Source organism: Rhinopithecus roxellana, chromosome 17 (genome assembly GCF_007565055.1).
Source record: "Rhinopithecus roxellana isolate Shanxi Qingling chromosome 17, ASM756505v1, whole genome shotgun sequence".
Classification (NCBI taxonomy): domain Eukaryota; kingdom Metazoa; phylum Chordata; class Mammalia; order Primates; family Cercopithecidae; genus Rhinopithecus; species Rhinopithecus roxellana.
Window position 1 is genome coordinate 107,971,468 of NC_044565.1, and position 22,609 is coordinate 107,994,076.

Here is a 22,609-nt window from a genome sequence, read left to right on the forward strand (position 1 = left end):
TTGGTAGGTTCCTGCGCTCCTCATTCCTAATGAGCAGGATATGTGGTGAGAATTAGCAGGCCGCTTTCTCCTGTAAACATCATGTTTGCACGTTTTACTGTTTCCTTTGTTGTGTGAAGGCAAGATATGAAGTCACAGGTTACTTGGTATCCCAACCCCCCAGCCTTATTTTGGCTTTTGTCAAGGAAGGAAAACAGGGAATATTAGGAACATAAAAGTAGGCAAACAAATTATGTGAGTTTTGGCTTGTGTGTTTTTTTTACCTTAAAAAGACTTTTACTTATTTAGGACTAATTGTTCTCAAGTTGAGAGAGTAGGAACCTTCGCACGCCGGAATTTATGTAATTTAAAGGATGGCTTTAAATTCACAATAAAAACAAATTTTGTTAAGTACCAGCCACATCGTTCATGTTTCATAGGAAAGATTAAAGAAGGCCTTCAGAGCCAACCATGCTTGTTTCCTGTTTCTGTCCTTCCTGTGAAGGATGAACAGTGTTGGTTGGTACTTGAGAAAATTTATTTTTATTGTTAGTTTAAAGCCATTCTTTAAATCACATAAATTCAGGTCTGTGATATCTCCTTTTCTCTCAAATTGAGAACAGCTTCATTACTTTATCTCTGCAAGTAGGATGTGAACAGTATAAATACAGACTTGGTGCATAAGCTACTCCTGGAAGCATGGGGCCTGAAACAGTGCCTTGTGTATTCCACAAACGCATTCGTACTGCTAAGCAGTGAAATTCACCCACTGTTGCTGGGTTATTGTGCTCTAGAGAGCATTTGGTCTCTTCAATGTTATTTTGCTTCCTTTCATGTTCTGCATAAGACTTATTTTCGAAGTTTACTTGAAAGACACAAAGCTAAATAAAATTACACCTACTCTTACCATTGAAAAAAGAAAAAGCTTCTAAGCAAGAAAGTGGCTGGGTGCAGTGGCTCACACCTGTAGTCCCGGCACTTTGGGAGGCCAAGGTGGACGGATTACTTGAGCTCAGTAGTTCAAGAGCAGCTTGGCTAACATCATGAAAACCTGTCTCTACTAAAAATACAAAAATTAGCTGGGCGTGGTGACTGCGCGCCTGTAATCCCACTGATTTGGGAAGCTGAGGCAGGAGAATTGCTTGAACTTGGGAGGTGGAGGTTGCAGTGAGCCAAGATCATAGCCACTGCACTCCAGCCCTGGAGACAACGGTGAAACTTCGTCTCAAAATAAATAAATAAAAATTAAAAAAAAAAAAAAGGAAAGGACCTCCCTGTACAGGTAATTACGGTTAACAATTTGCATATCTTTCCAGAATTTTCCCTCTTGTGTCTGTCTATAAATACACACATGCCTACAATACATATATACACACTCACTTTTCTTTCCCACATAGAAGTGAAATTATGGTATATATAATGACCTGCAGGTTTTTTTTTTGTTTGTTTGTTTCAGTTGACCATATATCATGAACTTTGTTCTAGATGAGAATCTATAGATCTTTTCTCATACTTTTTTAGTGATTGCCGTTTCCTCATAGGACTGAACTCTGATATATTTAATCATTCATCTCTTGAGTGACATTTGTGTTGCTTCCGGTTGTTGCTGCTTGACATTGAGCACCTATGCATTTCCTGGACCCCAGTACTGCTGATTCTGTATAATATGTTCCTTGAAGTGGAACTGTTGGCTCATGGGTGACGTATATGTCCAACTTTAGTCAATACTGCTAAAGCATTTTTAATTCTTTCAAATGACAGTTCTGGCTGGGCACAGTGGCTTATGGCTGTAATCCCAGCACTGTGGGAGGCCAGCGCAGGTGGATCACTTGAGTTCCGGAGTTTGAGATCAGCCTGGCTAACATGGTGAAATCCCATCTCTACTAAAAATACAAAAATTAACCAGGCGTGGTGGCGTGCACCTGTAATCCCAGCTACTTGGGAGGCTGAGGCAGGAGAATTGCTTGAACCTGAGAGGCAGAGGTTGCAGTGAGCCAAGATCACACCACTGCACTCCAGCCTGGGCAACAAGAGCGAGACTCTGTCTCAAAAAAAAAAAAAAAAAATTATAGTCCCACTGATGGTGTCTAAGAGGACTCATTTCGCCACACTCCACACCCACCCAGCATTTAATATCATGGATCTTTTAAAAATTTTCTAGTCCAGTGGAAAATTGCATTTCATTTTAATTTAAACTTGTTTTCTCATTAATGAGGTAGAGTGCCAGTTCATGTTTATTGGCTAGTTGTGTACTCATTTGAATCACCTGTTCATATCCTTTGCCTGTTTTTATAGTGATTTGTTTTTCTGTGGGATTCTGTGTAAAGTAGTATTTGTCCTTGGCCTGTGCATTACAGCCGTTTCTTCTGCATTTTATGGGATGTTGATGTGACAGTCTACACGACTCTACATAGAAATTCATAGTGTGCCTTGGGTTTTAAGGAACAGAAATTTATGAGACCTTTATTTCACACTTAAAAGTTCTTGTGGTTATTTTCATGATTCTGTAATGACAGTTTAAATAACATGGCTGCAGTGAATATGGCAGTAAAACGATAAATGGCATTTTGGTCTCTATTTGAGGATATGAGCTTGCAGACTGTGGCATCTGCCCTTGTTTTTGTCCCATCCTGTGGACAGAGGCCATTGAAATTGTCAAGAACCCTGCAGTTATTGGGAACTACTTCAGACTTTTGTGAATTGGGATGTCCAAAGAGATGATGTAGTCATTTAGTATGGGTGGAAATGATGCATTCTGAAGAGGCTCACCTGGTCCTCAGTGACAGGGCTGGTTTTGTTAGTTTTCAGTCTATTCCCAAGACCTCAGCTCACCTTAAAAAAAAAAAAAAACTTTAGGCTGGGCGCGGTGGCTTAAGCCTGTAATCCCAGCACTTTGGGAGGCCGAGACGGGCGGATCATGAGGTCAGGAGATCGAGACCATCCTGGCTAACACGGTGAAACCCCGTCTTTACTAAAAAATACAGAAAAACTAGCCAGGTGAGGTGGCGGGCGCCTGTAGTCCCAGCTACTTGGGAGGCTGAGGCAGGAGAATGGCGTCAACCCGGGAGGCGGAGGTTGCAGTGAGCTGAGATCCGGCCACTGCACTCTAGCCTGGGCGATAGAGCGAGACTTCGTCTCAAAAAAAAAAAACTTTAAAAAATTGTTAATGTATTCATGTGGTTCAGAATTCAGAAAGTATTAAAAATATGCAATAAAAAGTCTCATTTCCACCTTTGGGGTCCTCTCCACAGGTAGCCAGGGTTTATTAGTTCCTTTTGTATCCTGCAAATCTGGCTAGTCCTTTTTGATTTTCAAATAATATGGTTTTGGGCCAGTTGCAGTGGCTCACGCCTGTAATCCCAGCACTTTGGGAGGCCAAGGCGAGTGGATCACCTGAGGCCAGGAGTTCGAGACCAGCCCGGCTAACACGGTGAAACCCCGTCTCTACTAAAAATACAAAAAATTAGCTGGGTGTGGTGGCAGGCACCTGTAATCCCAGCTACTCGGGAGGCTGAATTGTTTGAACCTGGGAGGCGGAGGTTGCAGTGAGCTGAGATCGTGCCACTGCCACTGCGCTCCAGCCTGGGTGACCAAGCGAGATTCCATCTCAAAAAAAGAAAAAAAAAGTGCTCTGTTGCCCAGGCTGGAGTGCAGTGGCATGATCTTGGTTCACTGCAACCTCTGCCTCCCAGGTTCAAGCAATTCTACTGTCTCAGCCTCCCGAGTAGCTGGGATTACAGGTGCACACCACTACACTACACCCAGCTAATTTTTTGTATTTTTTAGTAGAGACAGGGTTTTACCATGTTGCCCAGGCTGGTCACGAACTCCTGAGCTCAGGCAATCCACCCGCCTTGGCCTCCCAAAGTGCTGGAATTACAGGCGTGAGCCACTGCTCCCGGCCAAAAAAGTACGATTTTAAGTGAAAATATCAGAATAAAATTTTGTGTCTTCTATAATGAAAACTATGTTAGCTGAACTGTACATTTAAAAATAGTTAAATTGGTACATTTTACATTATGTATATTCTACCACAATGAGAAAAAGAAACTAGAAAAAAGAAAAATAAACAAAAAAGAAAAACAAAAAAAAAAAAAAAAAGAAAAAAGAAAAATAAAGAAACCAACGTCAAAATTACATGTTCATGCGGGCAAGGATGTCAGGGCAACAAGGGAACACTTTTACATACCCAATTAGAGTGATGAGATTGTAGTAATTCATTGTTTTGTTTGTTTGTGTTACAATGTGGCTTGTTCAATAAGTGGTAAGAGCTCCCTTTCCCCCTCTTGTTTGAAGAGAGAACACATGATGAACTGTTACTGGGAACAGCCCAGGCCCATGGCCTCACGCCACGACCCCAGCCGGCCCTATGCCGAGCAGTACCGCATAGACGCCCGGCAGTTTGCACACCTGTTTCAGCTAGTCTCGCCCTGGACCTGTGGGGCCCACACGGAGATCCTTGCTGAAAGGACGTTCAGGCTCTTGGATGACAACATGGACCAGCTCATCGAGTTCAAAGCATTTGTGAGCTGCCTCGGTATGCCTCTGTGGGATTTCGCAGTGAGGTGCTTTGGGGTGTGGGTCTGTGAACAGAAGACAGAGTGGATCTTCGGAGCAGGCAGATGCACAGTGTAACACTTTTGTGACTGGCCTGACACGAACTTATGATTTTGAAATACCACTCTTCAGGCTCCTCTCAGGATCTACTTTCTGAAGGGATGGGAGAGGGGCCCACGCTTTCTACATACGAGGCTGTTTACCTTGCTTTCCTTGGCACCCACGATGTGGTGGCTTGTTGGGAGCCATGTTCCTAACTTTTGTCCATAAAATTAAAATGTTTTGGAAGGTATGAGGCCAGACAACATTCACAAAGTTCCTTAGAGCTCACACAGTCACCAGCCCTGCCTTTAACACTTTCATTGCTACCATGGTGTGTGTCTGGGGTAGGGGAGTTGGGGGTGGCAGGTATTGACTTTCCCGAGTGTTCTCTCCACAGTGAGTTTGTGTCCTGACAAATGGACTTTCAGCATTGGCATCAACTCACTCTCTCTCTTTAAAATTTTTGCAGATATTATGTATAATGGAGAAATGAATGAGAAAATTAAACTATTATACAGGCTTCATATCCCTCCAGGTAAGAAAATCCAAGTAGCAAAATCAGACTGTGCTCTGCTTACAGTATCATCTTTGTGCATGACTTTGAAGCTCTTCTCTTTTTGAAGTTCACTTATGCTCGAGGCAACAGGTGTTTCTAGCTTGGGGTTTCAGGCCACAGGTTTGAAGTTCTGTGCTGCACAGCTCTAGCAGGAGCTCCCAAACTTGAGTGTGCACCAGAATCCCCTGGAAGGCCTGTTTAAACGAAGTTCCTGGGCTCCCGCGCTGGGTCTGAGGACACCTTCAGAACCACTGGCCTGTGGAATGTGTGTGAGAGCCAGACCCTCATTACTAACTTAATAGTTATTTTAGGCTACTGAATCTGAAGAACATTTCATGTTTCTAGTGCATCAGACCATGTTTTCTACAAATTTCAGCACTAGTAACCAGGAAAAGGAAGCCATTTCGATATCTATGAGATCAGACTTGACACTGACAGGAACAAGACCAAAGAAACCTAAAAGGTGTTCCTTGATCTTAAAAACTAAGAGATGAATCAGAAATCCCAGAGGGCTCTGCCCCTGCAGTGCTGTGGTTGTGGTTCTGGTGTTGGATGGTGCCTGGGGAGGCTGGTGGGTGCTGAGGGGGTTTCTAGGGCCATGATACCCTGGTGGCTTTTTCAGCTATTAATGCACATACACATTCCCCTTTATCCACTGGACATATGTCCCAAGCACCCCCCAACTCCCTGTGGATGCCGGGAACTGTGGATAGTACCAAATCCTATATACACTAGATTTTTTCAATCTGATCACCGAGATGACTAATGAGTAACAGGCAGGTAGTGTAGACCTCGTGGAGATAGTGCACAAAGGGAGGATTTGTGTCTGACCTGGGATGGAGTGGAACAGCGCAAGTTTTCAAAATGTTACTCAGAGCAGCGTGCACTTTAACACTTTGGATGAGGGGGGACTATGGTACAAACACTGAAGATGCACCTGGACATTAGTTGTGGGCTTTCTGGGTCTACTTCCTGGATGCAGCCCTTACTGAACTGGCATCTGATACCTTAGGCACGCACGCTGTCCCCAGTGAGCATTCTGTGCTGGCCACACCGTCCCTCCTTGACCTCCCCATTGACAATGTGCACTATTATGACTTGAGTGCAAATTGTTTATTTTATTATTTATTTATTTTTTGTTTCCCTTTCTCTGTCAGCTGATCATAAATGCAAATTGTTTGGCATCACTGACGTTTTCTGCCCTTTATGCCAATATACATTGAGTTTTAATTTATCCTTATTTTTCACAAATGTTTTTCTAGTAACACAGAAGGCATGCGTAATTGTTGATTTTCATCATATCATCATCATCATTATCTTTCCATAGTTGTCATTATCTATATCTGGCATTCTTAAATAGAATATGATTGTTTTTATTTTACTCTATTAATTTTATGTTGGTTTGGAAATAAACATTATTTTGGAATAATTTTAGATTTATAGAGAAGTTGCATAGATTAGTACAGATAACATTTCACCCTGATATGTTTTACAATTTATAATTGGCTTTTGAATTATCATCTAAGATTGATTTTTGATTCTTCATCTAACTTTCTTTTTTCTTTTTTTTTTTTTGAGACGGGGTCTCACTCTGTTGCCCAGGCTGGAGTGCAGTGGCGTGATCTCGGCTCACTGCAAGCTCTGCCTCCCGGGTTCATGCCATTCTCCTGCCTCAGCCTCCCGAGTAGCTGGGACTAAAAGGTGGCCACCGCTACGCTCGGCTAATTTTTTGTATTTTTTAGTAGAGACGGAGTTTCACCGTGTTAGCCAGGATGGTCTCGGTCTCCTGACCTCGTGATCCACCCACCTCGGCCTCCCAAAGTGCTGGGATTACAGGCGTGAGCCACCACACCCAGCCTCTTCATCTTACTTTCTAATGAATTACTACTTGTTTCTAAATAAGTTTATTTCTAAAAGACATTTTAATTACATTGATTTATTAAAAGCATTTGTACCTTCATGGTTTCAGAAAATCAATTGTTCAAACCTTTTTGAACATATCTCATGGTGATATTCATACTGTGTGACTCTGAATTTAAATCAAGTTCAATGGAAATTAAGATATGATGTATTATTTTTTAGTGTATGTTTCGTATCTGAATTTTTGATGCAGTTAAAAAAGCCTTAAGAAAACGACAAAAAAGCCTTAAGAGTGCAGACAGCCTAACATCTCTATTTTAAAACATCATTTTCCTGAGGCCATGCAGACTCGTATCTAAGTTCTTTTCATTTAAATAGACTTAATTCTAACAAATACTTACTTTCATAATGAAAAACTTTTTAAAGGTGGGACAGACATGCTAGTTACGAAATGAAAGTTTACAGTCACAGATCAGGAAGCATAATGAGATTACATCAAATGTGAATTTGTGTGCCTAAAGAATTCTCTTCACCTAAGTCTTATTATTTGCCTGTGGAAGAGGCAAGGGTAGAAAACATCAGTACCTTGCTCAAACACCTGCCTGTGTAGAGCAGGCCCGGCCCTCTGCCAGGGTAACATGAGACGGATGTCTTCTGTGAGCTTGGTTGTGAAGGCAAATGCTGCAGCTCAGGAAGCAATGAAGAGCCGAGGCCCAAGGCCTCATCCATTTCCAGGAGGGCTCACTTTATGGGCTCTTGGCGATTGTAACACTATTTAGCACAGGAACTAGGAAGGAAATATTAGATGATTTGGTACCATGTCAGGTAATACACAGATAAAGAGTATTCCAGAAGATGATGAAATCCAACAGTTTTCACTGCAGATCGAAAAGCCTATGGATATTGGTCATTTTGCTTAATTATACTAATTGGACTTTCAGAGGAGAACTTCCTGGGAGAACTTTATTTTCCTTGGAAAGAAACATCATAGCAAACTTCTGAGAAGGTTAACATTCAAAATGGACACACACAAATGAGACAATTTGGAGGTTCTTCTGTAAGTTTGTATACTGAGCAGGCCTATGAGTTCCTTCTGCGAACTCTGAGATTCAGGGAATATGCTCTTTTATTCAGATAGGCTGAAAGGCTGGCAGGCAAACCTGAATCCACATTAAAGGATGTCCTTAAAATGTTGACTAATAAAATTGGGGCTGCTCCAGTCTTTGTGTTCAGCTTTATGTGAAGGAATAGAGGTTTCCTTCTGAGGTCTTATACATAACCAAGTACATCTGCTGTCTAAAGGATGAGTTTTGTCAAGAAGTTGAGTTAAAAGGAGAAATCTTTTGAATAATTCCAATTTGCAGTTGGTTAAGGGCAATTACTGACTTTAAAAAAAGCACTTAAAACGTTGAAAACCTGAATGAACTTAATTGATAACTGAAAGAGCACATGACGTTATATTAACACATACTGACAAAACGAATTCAAAGCAAAAATTCAACTTCGAAAAAAAGGAGGTCACAAATGCTTCCTTAGTGATGTTTAGTCAGTGTTATAATTTGAGTTCTCAAACATAATTATAGATTAGTACAGCAATATCGGTGTATGAATGAGGGAAAGCTTTGTTGTTCTGAAATACTTTATATGAAAAAGTGTTGATTGGATTCCAGATCTAGTCCCATTAGCCAAAAAAATAGTCAACATTACATTTGTCAGCGAAAAAGGGGTTGATACGTAGAATGAACACGTGCTTGAGGTAGAGGTGCGAACACCGGAGCCGTTCAAATCCTCAAGCTTTCCCACTATCTTGATTTTTCACTTTTTGGTCAGGCTTCTCTTATGGCTACACTAAGAAACAATACTGAAGATAACTCTGTAAGCTCTTGCTTTTAAGAATGTGCGAATATGTCAAGATATCTGCTGGAACCCAAGAAACTGAGGGATGCTTACACTGTTCTGAGGGCTAAAATAATAATGAGAATAGCCCAAATGGCATAGGGGAAGAAGGCTCACCAGGTGAAATGGAAGCAGATTGGCTAAATGGTGAATCCAGCCAGGATTAAGAGCCTCCCTCAGAGAAAAAACAGTCATTCTAAAGACTTAGCTGGAAGAGATAATGATGTCGAAAATGGATGATGTGTTGAGGAAATTTGCAAAGGTCAGCATCTCATAGGGCACAAAAAATGGTAGTTTACATTCCAGTTTAACAGACAGTCCTGATATCAGCTACATCAGAAATTATCCCAGACATGTTTGATGGGCAGCTTGGGCTAGATGAAAGATCTGTTCTGGCTTTGGATTGGGGTCCTGAGTTAAAATGCCATGGAAGATTTTGAAAAATATGGCAACAGAGAATATAAACTTCCTTGAAAAACAAAAAAACCTGTGAAATTAAAAGACTGCCCCAGACCCTTTTCAACAAAAGAAAACTAAGTGATAAAGATTCCTGGTATTCAAATCGTCAAGAAGCCACTAAGAAATTGGATGTATGATCCCTGCCTCCAGTAGCTGTTGTATCTCAAGTGATTTTTCTTACAGTAGATCATTGAGAAACAAGTTAGGTACCTTAGTTGGTTTTCCTATCAATGACTTGGCTGTATTGGAATTTCTAATTAATCCAAATGCAAGGCCTCACTGCTATAATTTGATGGCTCTTTTCAACCACTATGGAGGGATGAGAGGAAGGCCCTATACTGCTTTTGCAAAATAGGCATGGTGGAGATGGGATTATTTTGATGATTACCGTAATGTCTCAGCTGCATCTGAAGGTTAGACTGTGTTCAAAGCCGTATGTGAACTCTTCTACTAGAGAGAAGACGCTTATGGTGGAACTGGCTTGTCACCTCCACAGGCATCCCATTTAGAAAGCGAGGAAAGATGGCAGTGGCAATGACAATGATACAGAAAATGAAAACATGTACAGTGTGTAATGAAGGTCCCTAAGGCCATAAAGGAGAGATCTTCCTGCTGGTGGTATCTTGTTGGAGCAGTGAAGTTACCTACTACCTTCAAACAGAAGTCTGAGATGGGGGTTTCGGAGGACCAAATGTAAACCCTTTATCTGATTTTAACTGGTGTAGTACTTGAAGTGAGACACAATAGAAACTGCCTCTCAATCCATTTATACTCTTGAATTACAGGTTACATATATGTAAGAATGTAAAAATAAGGTCATGTTTAAACAGTCCTAATCTCTCATGTGAAAAGACTGAAAGGATCGTTAAAGATTGCATGTATTCTTAGTATTTACTGTTTCCCATAATGCATAGTATCCTATCCTTCTGATCATCAAAAGATCATGGAATGAGTATTTTCAGTGAGTTCCATGTCCAGGTGATGTTCTCTGCATACGCTGTGACGGCAGAGGTTGGGAGGCTCCGCTCTGGGAGTTTTTTGGCCCCTCAGCTCCTTGTCACTGTTAATACTTTACTAGCCTCCTTTCTGGACACACTTGCCCAGCCCCTGGATTAATTGCTGCCTTTCTATGGCTCCCATCACATTTTATTGGTGACTTGTATACACATTTCTACTTTGTGGTACTCCAGGCTCTTTGGCATCCTAGCACTGGTCCCTGGGAAATCCATTTCCATCCTGACTGCCCCAGGTACCATTCAGGGTTTTCACTTTTCCCCCTGTTCAGTTTGAGTGGATTCTTACATGTGCCACTGCACAGAATTCGTTTTGGGCAAAGTTGGGAAAAGTAAGGGTAGCTTTCTAAAGCTTTGCTGCCATCTTGTGGAAGCTTGTTGAATCACAGCTGAATTCTGTCATTTATTTTCAGTTAAATGGTTTACGAATAAGTTCCAAACCTTTTAAAATATGGGGAACCTTCCCTGTCATCCCCCTGATAATTGTTATTTTGTAGCAGCTTTATTGAGGTATATTCATGCACCATGAGAGTCACCCATTTAAAGTGTACAATTCAATGGTTTTTTTTGGTATATTCAGAGTTGTGCAACGATCACCACAATCAATTTTAGACCATTCCATCACCGTAAAATAAATGTCATACCTTTAGCTCTCACTCTCAGTGTATCCATTTTCCCCAGCCCTAGGCAGCTTTCTGTAGATTTGCCTGTCCTGGACATTTCATATAAATGGAACTGCTGTATTATGTTCAACTTCTCTCACCTAGCATGATGTTTTCAAGACACATCTATGCTGTAGCATGCGTCAGTGCTTCATTCCTTTTAATGACCAAATATTCCATTGTATGGGTATGCCACGATTTGTTTGTTCATCAATTTATTCAACATTTGGGTTTGGTTTTTTTTTTTTTTTTTGGCTACTATGAGCAATACTACTATGAACAATCTGTGTACAAGTTTGCATGTGAACACTTTCAGTTCTCTTGGGTGTATATGTAGAAGTGAGATTTCTGAGTCAAATGCTAACTTTAACTTTTTAAAAAACTGCCAAACTGTCCTAAAGTGGCTGAGCCAGTTTACATTCCCATCGTCAATATGAGGGTCCTGAGTTTTATTTTTAACATCCTTAAAAACACTCCTAATACTAAGATGCAGATTTGAATTCACTGAAGCTTTTCTTCAACTTTTAAAAGAAATTGTGTAAATACAGCAGTATGTGTTCATTATAGAGAAATACTATCCTGAGAAGTTTAAAATCATTACCAATTATTCCACCATCCAGAGATTTAGTATTTCTAGAGTACTTTATATGTGCATGAATATATTTTAGTTTTACAAAATGGGATTTCACTATATACATTTTTTCCAACCAAATTGGTAATAGCAGTGCCCTATGAATGTGTATGTTGTTAATTACAACAGTCTTCACATACCTCTGGGAAAAGGCACACTTGGTGTGGGGGACATTTTATTTTCTCTGGGTATCCAGAACAGTGCTTGGTGTGAGTTTGGGTTCATGGACGCTGCAAAAACTAGAGTCCACAGGCTGGGAGCTGCTGGCTTAGCGTTTAGTTGCCTAAAAAGCTACCTTACTGTCATTTTTGGTAAGGGAGAAAATTTGTTTAATTTAACCTCTTATCTTTTTTTAAGCACTTACTGAAAATGACCGAGACAGCCAGTCGCCATTGAAGAATCCTCTGTTGTCAACGTCGAGACCCCTGGTTTTCGGGAAACCCAGTGGCACGTACCTCTTTTCATTGTTGCTTTCCTCTGGGCATACCACTGCAGTGGCAGGAGGCACTGAGGTTGCCCTCACCCCTCTTGTAGCAGCCCTGTCTTTTCCCGTCATCCAATGAATTATCACCAAACTCATGGCCTTTAGAGGCCAGAAGCGCTCTGAGTGGGGGTGTTGCTGGGTGGCTGCCCCTTGCCCCCACCACCAAGTTCCTTCCTCCTGTTTGCTGTGTCACGCGTCCTCTTAGAGCAGAAGTCTCCCAATTACCACCAACTGGCTCTCCAGGGGAATCTGTTGCTTTCCAGTTTTGTACGGAATTCGCTTAGTGGAATTCCTCACCCCCTTGCTTCCCTCTTACATACTTTCCTTTTTGCTTTCACTGAACTTATTTAAACTACATGTTGTTTTCCTTTGTTTCAAGGTGATGCAGTTGATTATCAGAAACAGCTGAAGCAAATGATTAAGGATTTAGCCAAAGAAAAAGATAAAACCGAGAAAGAATTGCCCAAAATGAGCCAGGTATGGACTTTCTTCAGTGCAGAGAATTAACTTTTTTAAAATTTTTTTGAGACGAGTCTTGCTCTGTCGCCCAGGCTGCAGTGCAGTGGCCTGATCTCCGCTCACTGCAAGCTCCACCTCCTGGGTTCATGCCATTCTCCTGCCTCAGCCTCCCGAGTGGCTGGGACTACAGGCCCCCGCCACCTCGCCCAGCTAGTTTTTTTGTATTTTTTAGTAGACGGGGTTTAGTCGTGTTAGCCAGGACAGTCTCGATCTCCTGATGTCGTGATCCACCTGCCTTGGCCTCCCAAAGTGCTGGGGTTACAGGCGTGAGTCACTGCGCATGGCCATACCCAACCATTTGTCTATTCTTGGAGTAATTGTGTAGCTAGATTCCACCTGAAGCACCTGTCCTCACATTACATATTCTCAATTTCAGCAGCAGTGTCTCAGATTACACTGAGAAAACAGGCATTACTGTTCCATTTCATTTTACGTTTAGATACTGCATGGCCTTCCCACCATAGGAACATGCCCTAACTCTATAGCGTTTCAGCTGTTACCAGCATTTTCCTATTATAAACCCTAGCTTAAAGATCCCTACAGATAGGCCGGGCGCAGTGACTCAAGCCTGTAATCCCAGCACTTTGGGAGGCCGAGACGGGCGGATCACAAGGTCAGGAGATTGAGACCATCCTGGCTAACCTGGTGAAACCCTGTCTCTACTAAAAAATACAAAAAACTAGCCGGGCGAGGTGGCGGGCATCTGTAGTCCCAGCTACTTGGGAGGCTGAGGCAGGAGAATGGCGTGAACCCCAAAGGCGGAGCTTGCAGTGAGCTGAGATCCGGCCACTGCACTCCAGTTTGGGCAACAGAGCGAGACTCCGTCTCAGAGAGGGAAAAAAAAAAAAAAAAAAAAAAAAAAAAAATCCCTACAGATAAATCTACATTACTGTGGTTTCTTTTGTTTGGTTTTTTTTTTTTTGAGATGAAGTTTCGCTCTTGGTGCCCAGGCTGGAGTGCACTGGTGCAATCTTGGCTCACCACAACCTCGGCCTCCTGGGTTTAAGCGATTCTCCTGGCACATGTGCCACCACACCCGGCTAATTTTGTATTTTTAGTAGAGATGGGGTTTCTCTGTGTTGGTTGGGCTGGTCTCAGACTCCCAATCTCAGGTGATCCGCCCACCTCAGCCTCCCACAGTGCTGGGATTACAGGCATGAGCCACCATGCCTGGCCTGCCATGGTTTCTTGAATTGCTTTGTTAAAGGGTGTGCACATCCTCTAGGAAGGTCTACCCATTTCCAAGTGTGTGCTGAAATTCCCAGGAACCATCACCTTGTTTTCAGAGTGGAAGGGCAGAGACTACCTTTTCTTATATTGTGTGTCTTCAAAAGTACTGTGTCGTTTTCTCAAAGGTCACAGGTATCATGTTAAAAAAAAGGTGACACTTCCACCCTGGTTCTGCTGCTACATAAGACTTATTTCAATTTCAGAGAGAATTTATCCAGTTCTGTAAAACTCTGTACAGTATGTTCCATGAAGATCCAGAAGAAAACGATTTGTACCAAGCCATCGCAACAGTCACCACGCTGCTGCTGCAGATCGGAGAGGTGGGGCAGCGAAGCAGCAGCTCTGGAAGCTGCTCCCAGGAGTGTGGGGAGGAGCTGCAGGCCTCAGCTCCTTCTCCTGAGGACTCGGTTTTTGCAGACACTGCAAAGACACCGCAGGAACCTCAGGCATTTCCAGAGGAGGCAGAAGCGGACTGGACTGTCTCCCTTGAACATATTTTAGCTTCACTTCTGACTGAACAATCATTAGTAAACTTTTTTGAAAAGCCACTGGACATGAAATCCAAACTTGAAAATGCCAAGATCAATCAGTACAATCTGAAAACTTCTGAAATGAGCCACCAATCACAGTCTGAACTTAAGCTGAGTAACTTGTAGCAAGATAGCAGCTGCTATGCACACTGGAGTCTGCCATACCAAAGCACGGACCAGACTATTTCTTGGGGTCAGCCCTCAACCGAGATTTCAGTCTACTTTACAAATGGGGCATCTGGATAAACAACCTGACAAACTGGCCAGGGGAACCGACACAACCCTCAAGCATTTCTATGTATTCTTTGAGAATTGTCAGCGCCCTAGGGTATCCATTGGTTCACTTGATGCCAACTTGCAATTTTTACCAGATTGGCTGAAATGGGCACTTCTGCTGTGATGCTAGTGTGATTTTGCTCAGATGAACACAATGTGTCATACTAACCAAGAAGCAAGAGAAGCCCCATACTTTCATTTTTCACTTGGAATGACAATGGGAGCGGTTAGGAATCAAGTTCACCTTCAAGATCTATCTGTGCAATTGTATTTGGCTTTTTTTTTGCACTGTTTCAATGCTGGTAATTGAAACCATTTTAATATATTTGGTTGTATTCACTTTATATGTCCTTCCAAAAATGTGTACAAACCATGCTTTCAATGTTGGCCTCCAAGTTTTTTAATAAGAAACTTTTTGTATTTACTTGGTCCTCTTCTTTTACCTTGTAGTTAAGCGTCTTAAGCTGTAGATTGTGGCAGTGAATGGGTAAGCAGGAGACGTTGCTCCTGCCCATCCATGGTTTCTGGGTGGTGCAACACTAGGTACTTCTCAGCCCCGCCTTGGGTGTGCCCTACATCACCAGTGGGGCTTCAGAGACCTCTTTATGGCAGCATTTAACATACAGCTTGTAAATGCTGGTGAAACATAATCCCAGCAACACTGCTTTAGGACTGAACTATTAGTACAAATTTTTGTTATTGATACCTTAAGGAACTTTACTTCTGAACCTTGGCTCCAGGTACAACAGGGCCATTACAAATGAGTTAAAATATGCATCTGGTTATCTCACCAAAAACCAATTATTTTAGAAGACAACTATATTCAATATAGATGTAGGCAGAAACTTAAAAGACATACTGCCACATTAATTTCATTAAATTTAAGATGCTACAGATAATACGTCATTTTAAAGTTGTTTCCTAAAATGTTACGATGCCAATGGCAAATGGATTCTACATCCTGGTTTCTGGAAAAATGCTTATCTTTGATTTAGCAAAACATACAAGTAGAATCATTAACAATATGCCTTCAGTATCCCAACTACCCAGAACAGTGGTTCTAAAACTAGGTTGCAATTTGAAATCACCTTTAAAAACCTGCCTAGACCCTGTTCACAAATCCAACCCCAGAAGATGGGGAGAAAGCAACACAGGCCATCAATGTGGGAAAAGCTCTTCAAATGATCCCATAATTACAATAGGATATACAAGCACATTATATTGCAACTAAAAAGAACCAAAACAAAGTCAATTTTATAACTTTATTTGATGTATTTGATGATCAGCAATTAGTTCTCATCCACATTGACTGTCTGTAGATCTGTAAAGGAAATGACAGTCAACTTCCACACCCACATCACATTTCATACTTCAATTCTTTTTTTTTTTTTTTTGAGGCGGAGTCTCGCTCTGTCTCCCGGGCTGGAGTGCAGTGGCCAGATCTCAGCTCACTGCAAGCTCCGCCTCCCGGGTTTAAGCCATTCTCCTGCCTCAGCCTCCCAAGTAGCTGGGACTACAGGCGCCCGCCACTTCGCCCGGCTAGTTTTTTTTTATTTTTAGTAGAGACGGGGTTTCACCGTGTTAGCCAGGATGGTCTCGATCTCCTGACCTCGTGATCCGCCCGTCTCGGCCTCCCAAAGTGCTGGGATTACAGGCTTGAGCCACTGCGCCCGGCCCATACTTCAATTCTAAAAACCTTTTGTAGATGGGTCTAGGCATGTAGCATTCTATTTTCCACAACCTTTTTACATCCCAGATATGGACCAGTTTTGCGTTCTTTAGCATCTTCCCACACCAACACACAATTTAAAAAGGATACAATGATGTGTGTCACCCCTAGCTTAACAGATGAATTCACATTTTAACAGAGGTAAGGACATTTTTCTAATGAGCTTAAATGGCTTTATGGGATGGAGAACTTACTTTTGAAAGTGGTAACAGGTACATAGGTAACCAAAGTGTAGAGCTTATTTGGTGAATCTTCATCCTCATTACGTTTTCTGGACAGCCGCACACGGATTCGGTATGGGACATTCCTAATAAAAACATAATTGTGTTGCTAAAGTCAATGCCTCTTTTCAACCAAGCAGCCACTAGCTGTATTCACATATCTCATATCCCTGCTTCTAATGCTGTCCTTTGCTCTACTCTGACCAACCTTGAACTTAACAGTTCCCTGGAAAATGAAACATAACCCCCACGTGAACATTAAATGCTGTTACCACAGGAGGGATGCCTGTTTGAAGATATGTTAAGGTAGCCACCATTGATATTCAACCAATTAATCCTAAGCCGATATCTGGGTCCAAATGTGTTAGTCTTTTGTCTATCACCAGAAAATTATGTGATTTTTCTGTTACATTAAATTGTGAAGGCCGGGCATGGAGGCTCAAGCCTGTAATCCCAGCACTTTGGGAGGCTGAGGTGGGCGCATCATCTGAGGTCAAGAGTTCGAGAACACTCTGGCCAACATGGTAAAACCCCATCTCCACTAAAAATACAATAAATAACAGCCAGGTGTGGTGGCTGCCTGTAAATCCCAGACACTTGGGAGGCTGAGGCAGGAAAACAGCTTGAACCCAGGAGGTGAAGGTTGCAGTGAGCTGAGACTACACCACTGCACTTCAGCCTGGGCAACATTAACTCCATCTCAAAACAAAAAACACTGTTAAAAACACTGCCACAGGCATATACTCAGTTTATCTCCGCATGCAATCCCCTTGTCTCATCTCATCCTCTCTCTAGCATCACAGCTGATTCTCTTTCCTCTATTGATCTTAGGATGTGCCAGGTATTGTTCTAGGCCCCGGATTCCTATAAACTCAGGACCTCTCTTGGCTCCTGTAATCCCATTCCTCTTATCCCAAGGCAGGCATCGGAGGACACCTCTCCTGCTGCACCCTTAAATGTCCACCTACAGAAGAGCTAGGTCTCAGGTCCCTGTCTTGTTCATCTCACTTAATCCTAAGTTTTAAATACCATGCAGATGCAGACAGTCCTCCCCACACGTGGATGTCTTGTTCATCTCACTGAATCCTAAGTTTTAAATACCACACAGCTGCAGACAGTCCGCCCTGCACTCATTTCCAGAATCAAGTAGTCCACACTGTCATCATTCCTCTAACTGCCCTTCAATTCTGTTCTGGCACCTCATGACATCCTTTAAAGCACAAGCCTCCCTTGCTTTCTGGTTCCACTTTAGAGCAGGGTGCCCCAACACCAGTACTAACACCTGGGCTAGGCAACTCTTTGAGGGAGCAGCCCCATGAATTGTAGGGTGTTTAGTGTCCCTGGCCCATAGTATCCCTCAGTAGTGACAACAAAAAACACTGCCCCCCGCCCGCCACAACCCCAAGAAGGATAGGTAAAACTGCCCCAGGCCAAGAACCACTTCTCTCATAGTGGACTTGCCTTGCTGTCGAGAGCTACCCTACATGGTCAGCCCTCACCCCTCCCTCCTCCTCCACTGGGCTCAGTCATTTATTCCACCCTACCTGCACTCACCACCCTGCTCCCAGATCCCGCCAAGCTTCCTCTCTGTGCAATGCTCTTTCCCACCCTACACTGCTGGCTCCTTCACTTGGGTCTCAGTTCATAAGCCATTAAATTAAGGGCTTCCCTGCAGATATTACCCAACCTAAGTCACAGTATTTTTTTTATACTTCCATGTGCACTAACCAAATTACTGAACTGATACGGGCTCTTGCAGGGTGGAAGTGAAGCTGGTGTCACTGCAAAAGTTCACCTTCAAATACAGATAACTTAGCACCTTATTCCTTTGGCCCAGACAGCTTTGTTGAGCCTGGTATCAATGCGCACATCTGGAGTTCCCATCTCCTTCATGGCAAATTTCCGAATCTCTTTGAGTGCCCGAGGGGCACGCTTCTTGAAGCCCCTACGATTCAAACGTAAAGTGAACAAATTAAAAGCACAAAATTAGGTACATGTAAGAAGTCCTCAATGTCGTTGATAGGCTCCTGGATGTCCCATGTAACAAAACCAAGTTTTCACAGCATACAGTAGGCCAGTGTGCTTCAAGCTCAGGGAGGACTTACTGTAGATGGTATGTCCTCCTAAAACCAGCCTAAACCAAACCTTCAACTAGGCAGTAACAATCCTTTTTTCCCACCAGTGTGTAATACTCAGCAACTAGCATAATACTTAGGACAAGAAGATGCATAATCCACTTTCTGAAATCCTCAAAATATTAAATTTGATTAAATGTCATGTCTTAAGAAAGGACATGTTTTTGGAACAGATCATTCAATGCTATCAACTTCATCTATGCTTAAAAAGCAGGGACCTGAAATGTCAGGCAGGTTTCTTCTTGAGTATGATGAGGGTAATAGTTAACTCTATGAACGCATCAAGCAAGTTCACTTCACTTAAATACTTAAAACATCCAGAAGTAAAAGGTAGTAGAAATAACAGCAGTTGACAATCCCTTGTTCTTCACACAGCTTATGTAAGCAACCTATTGGGTACAGCCGACGGTATCTAGTACTACAGAGAAAAACCAACCAGGGAGAAGAAAGAGAAAGCATTAGGGAAAGGGGCTGCGGGTTTCTATAAGACGGCCAAGGTGGACCAGGTGTGGTGGCGGGCTCCTGTACTCCCAGCTACTCCAGTGGCTAAGGCACGGAGGCGGAGGTTGCAGCGAGCCGAGATCGCGCCACTGCACTCCAGGTTGGGGAGGAGCAAGACTCCGTCTTTTTTAAAAAAAAAAAAAAAAAAAAAAAAAAAGAACAGGGCGATATTGGACTCAAGGTCTAAAGGCAACGAAGCATTTATTTTTGGAAAAAAACATTCAGGCATAGGGGAAAAAAAAAAAAAGAGTAAAAATTCAACAAAGCAGCTACTTTGAAACAGAAGCATGCCCGGTATGATGAAGCGGGTCAGCCAATGTGGCATCATGGCAAGAACTCTTGATTTCTAACCTAAGATACACCGATGCAGGATCTGAGAATAGATCCCTACGCATGTCTGGGTAGGGAAGGGAACAGAAGCAGGGAGCTGCTACTGTCAGCATTCCGGTGAGGAAGAATGGGGGCGGTCAGCAAGACCAACGCAGCTGGTCAGACGGTGAAATATATTCGGAAAGCAGAGCCCACAGGATTTGTTAAATTGCCAATGAATGAAATAGGGAAGGCCACAGGAGAAAGAGATTGGGGTGACGATTCGGCCCATCTCCGAGAGTGACAACCAGACGCGTGAGTTCGAGCCCCAGGGCGGCTACAGGGATACTCACACTCCATGGATGCGCTTGTGAATGTTGATGGTGTATTCTCGGGTCACCACCTCGTTGATGGCAGAACGGCCCTTTTTCTTCTCGCCACCCTTCTTTGCGGGAGCCATCTAAATGCAGGCGACAAGGAGGCTCAGAGCAGAGTTGAACAAGCGCAAGCCAAGTGCTCCCTCCCAGCCTCACGCGGTCACTCTCGGGGCGCTTCCAGGTGCTGAGTCTGGCCAGGCTGAGTCGGTCACCCAGTGGCCCACGCACCCGCGCCCCTCAGATGCCTCCGACCTGGAAATACCTGCCGCCCCGGCTCCCCTAAGCCTGGACACTTTCCTCCTCCGGCTTCGGGAGCCCTTAAACGCAGCGTGTATTCCCATTTCCCATAACCGGAGCCCCGGGCTGGCTCGGGAGAGATTTTGCGGTCCCAGTTAGCACAATCCCAGAGGAGGATGGGGCCGGATTCCAAGAGCCCAGACTCCGCCACCCATACTCACTCTGCCGGGTCCAAGTTAGAAAGGAAGAGCGCGAGGTATTGTGGGAGAAAGAAAGCCGCAGTTGCAAGTACAACTTCCGGGTCACCAGGCAAGGGGGTGTGGCTAGGGAAGGGGAGAGACGAGGCTGTGACGTAAGCGGCGCGCGCCGAAGTGGGGACAGCGAAAGGGCGTCGGGGCGGGGCCGCGCCTTTGGGCAGCGAGCTCGAATCCCGCTTCTCTCTGACGGATTCCGTCTGGCTCCGCGAAGGAACTTGCGTCCCGTGTCTAAGTCTTCGGATAAAACCAAAACCCAGGCCTACAGATGTATGGGAGCAGGGCCAGGGAGAGAGACTTTCGTTTGTTTTCCCCATTCATTCATGCATCCGACCAACACTGACTGAGCAAGGCACCTGGCTGGCGGTCCCAGAGTCACTAAGACGCAGCCCGGCGTTTGGAGGTGCTTGCGTCGAGCAGGGCCGGCACGGGATTGCCAGTCGTTGCTGTCAAGGGCGGTGGAGCCACAGGCCTGTCGCGTCGTCCCGGTGCATGGGTGACCGAGTGGGTTGGATATGACCCGAGAAATGACAGATGTGAGATGACATGACAGGGAGATCTGAGGAGGTCCCCAGAGAACGGGGAACTGCGTGTCACCAGCCTAGAGGTTCGGAGACAGTCAGTTGGATCTGTGGACCCATGTCTTCCTTTTTCTTGACCAACTCCCTTCTTTCACAGGAACGCACCATTTTTAGTGGTTTCGTAAGATGAGTACACAAGCTAAAAAGTTTCTGAGCCCTCCGATATCTGAGAATTTATTCAACCCTCAAATTTAAATTCTGGCTTATATGGAATTCTAAATTGAAAAGAATTTCTCCCCAGCATTTTGAAGGCAGGTTTCATTGTCTTCCATTTTTCGGTGTGGTTGAGAAGTGATGCGTTATTTTTTTCTCTCTGAAAGATTTTAGGATCTTCTCTTTAAAGTTGTGAAACTTCATGATGATGGTACCTTGAATTTAAGGGAAATTTCTCAGGACGAAAGAGCTTGATGTCCCAACCTGAAAGGGTCCACTTAATGCCTGGCACTTTGTTGAACGGGAAAATGCCCGGACCAAGTCACCCCTAACCTACTAACAGAGTTTTCAGCAATGGACATGTTTCAGGACCTCACAGACAAGACTGGAGGCACGCAATTTCTGGGCTGGAACAGGGACTCTGATCTCATGAGGAACCTTTGCATCCTGTATCAAGGATAGATGTTGCACTTGTAGGTTTCCCAGCAGTCCTCAAAGGCAAAAGATGGTGTTGGACAAGCAAGCCTCCCCCCACCCCCCATGCCTCTTATCAGACTCCGAAGGCCTTTCCAGAAACCTCCAGTAGCTTTCTGCCTGTCATTGGCTAGAACTAGGGACTCCATTTCAGTTAGGCTGGGAGAGCACATACCTGCCAAAAGCAAATGGGATTGTCATCATTACCTTGGCCTAATGATGAGTTGTGTATTTTTTGGGCTGGGCTAGACACATTGCTTTTGTTTGTTTTTTTTTGTGTGTGTGTTTTTTGAGACGGACTCTCTCTCTGTCACCCAGGCTAGAGTGCTGTGGCGTGATCTCGGCTCACTACAAGCTCCGCCTCCCGGGTTCACACCATTCTTCTGCCTCAGCCTCCCAAGTAGCTGGGACTACAAGGCACCTGCCACCATGCCTGGCTAATTTTTTGTATTTTTAGTGGAGACAGGTTTTCACCATGTTAGCCAGGATGGTCTCGATCTGACCTCGTGATCTGCCCGCCTCAGCCTCCCAAAGTGCTAGGATTACAGGCTAGACACATTGCTTTTAATGCACGGAAGTGGGGTTCTGTTAACAAGGAAGAAGAGGGGCTAGCACAATTTATTTCAACCCAATGATGCTTGCTCTCATCTCCTTTCCGCCTCCTCTTCCTCTTGCTCAGGCACCCTAAAGCCTGCCTCAGGCCTTTCATACCCCAGGGCCCTTTTCAGATCATTGTTCTGATCCTGACTCCCTGCAATTGCTCTCTGAAGATGTGATCTTGCCCCTTCTATCCCAGCACCTAGAGAGGGATTAAGGGGCAGCTTTCTAGGGTACCATCCATTAGAGTTAATAAAAGTGTTACTGTAATAAATCAGAAGTCTGGTGCCAGCTGACTCAAGTTTCCGTATAGCTGATAAAATGTGAGTAGATCCTACCTCTTGTTG

General features: G+C 43.7%; 2 protein-coding genes across 6 annotated transcripts in view; one reads left to right on the top strand and one right to left on the bottom strand.

Moving 5' to 3' along the window:
• The window catches only part of TBC1D8 (TBC1 domain family member 8), a 135,981-nt gene extending 120,863 nt beyond the window's left edge, over positions 1 to 15,118 (top strand). For 3 of the 4 annotated variants that reach the window (XM_030920744.1, XM_030920745.1, XM_030920746.1), the window contains 5 exons: positions 4,276 to 4,516; positions 5,048 to 5,113; positions 12,013 to 12,102; positions 12,519 to 12,616; positions 14,092 to 15,118. In XM_030920744.1, coding sequence (XP_030776604.1) covers positions 4,276 to 4,516; positions 5,048 to 5,113; positions 12,013 to 12,102; positions 12,519 to 12,616; positions 14,092 to 14,544 — 948 coding nt within the window. In that variant the 3' untranslated portion in view covers positions 14,545 to 15,118. The remainder of the gene's footprint in view (positions 1 to 4,275; positions 4,517 to 5,047; positions 5,114 to 12,012; positions 12,103 to 12,518; positions 12,617 to 14,091) is intronic. The other variant, XM_030920747.1, reaches the window with a different exon arrangement.
• Positions 15,119 to 15,940: 822 nt separating this feature from the next.
• On the bottom strand, positions 15,941 to 20,511 carry RPL31 (ribosomal protein L31). Of its 2 annotated transcripts, none has more exons than XM_010386756.2 (5): positions 20,425 to 20,511; positions 19,943 to 20,049; positions 18,464 to 18,589; positions 16,618 to 16,730; positions 15,941 to 16,015 (listed from the first exon to the last, which is right to left on the bottom strand). In XM_010386756.2, exons 2-5 carry the CDS (start codon positions 20,047 to 20,049, stop codon positions 15,984 to 15,986), a joined length of 378 nt encoding a protein of 125 aa, XP_010385058.2. In that variant the 5' UTR covers positions 20,425 to 20,511; the 3' UTR covers positions 15,941 to 15,983. The 2 variants fall into 2 exon arrangements, with proteins under 2 accessions (XP_010385058.2, XP_010385059.2); XM_010386757.2 differs by lacking the exon at positions 20,425 to 20,511 and adding an exon at positions 20,229 to 20,247.
• Between the last annotated feature and the right edge of the window lie 2,098 nt (positions 20,512 to 22,609).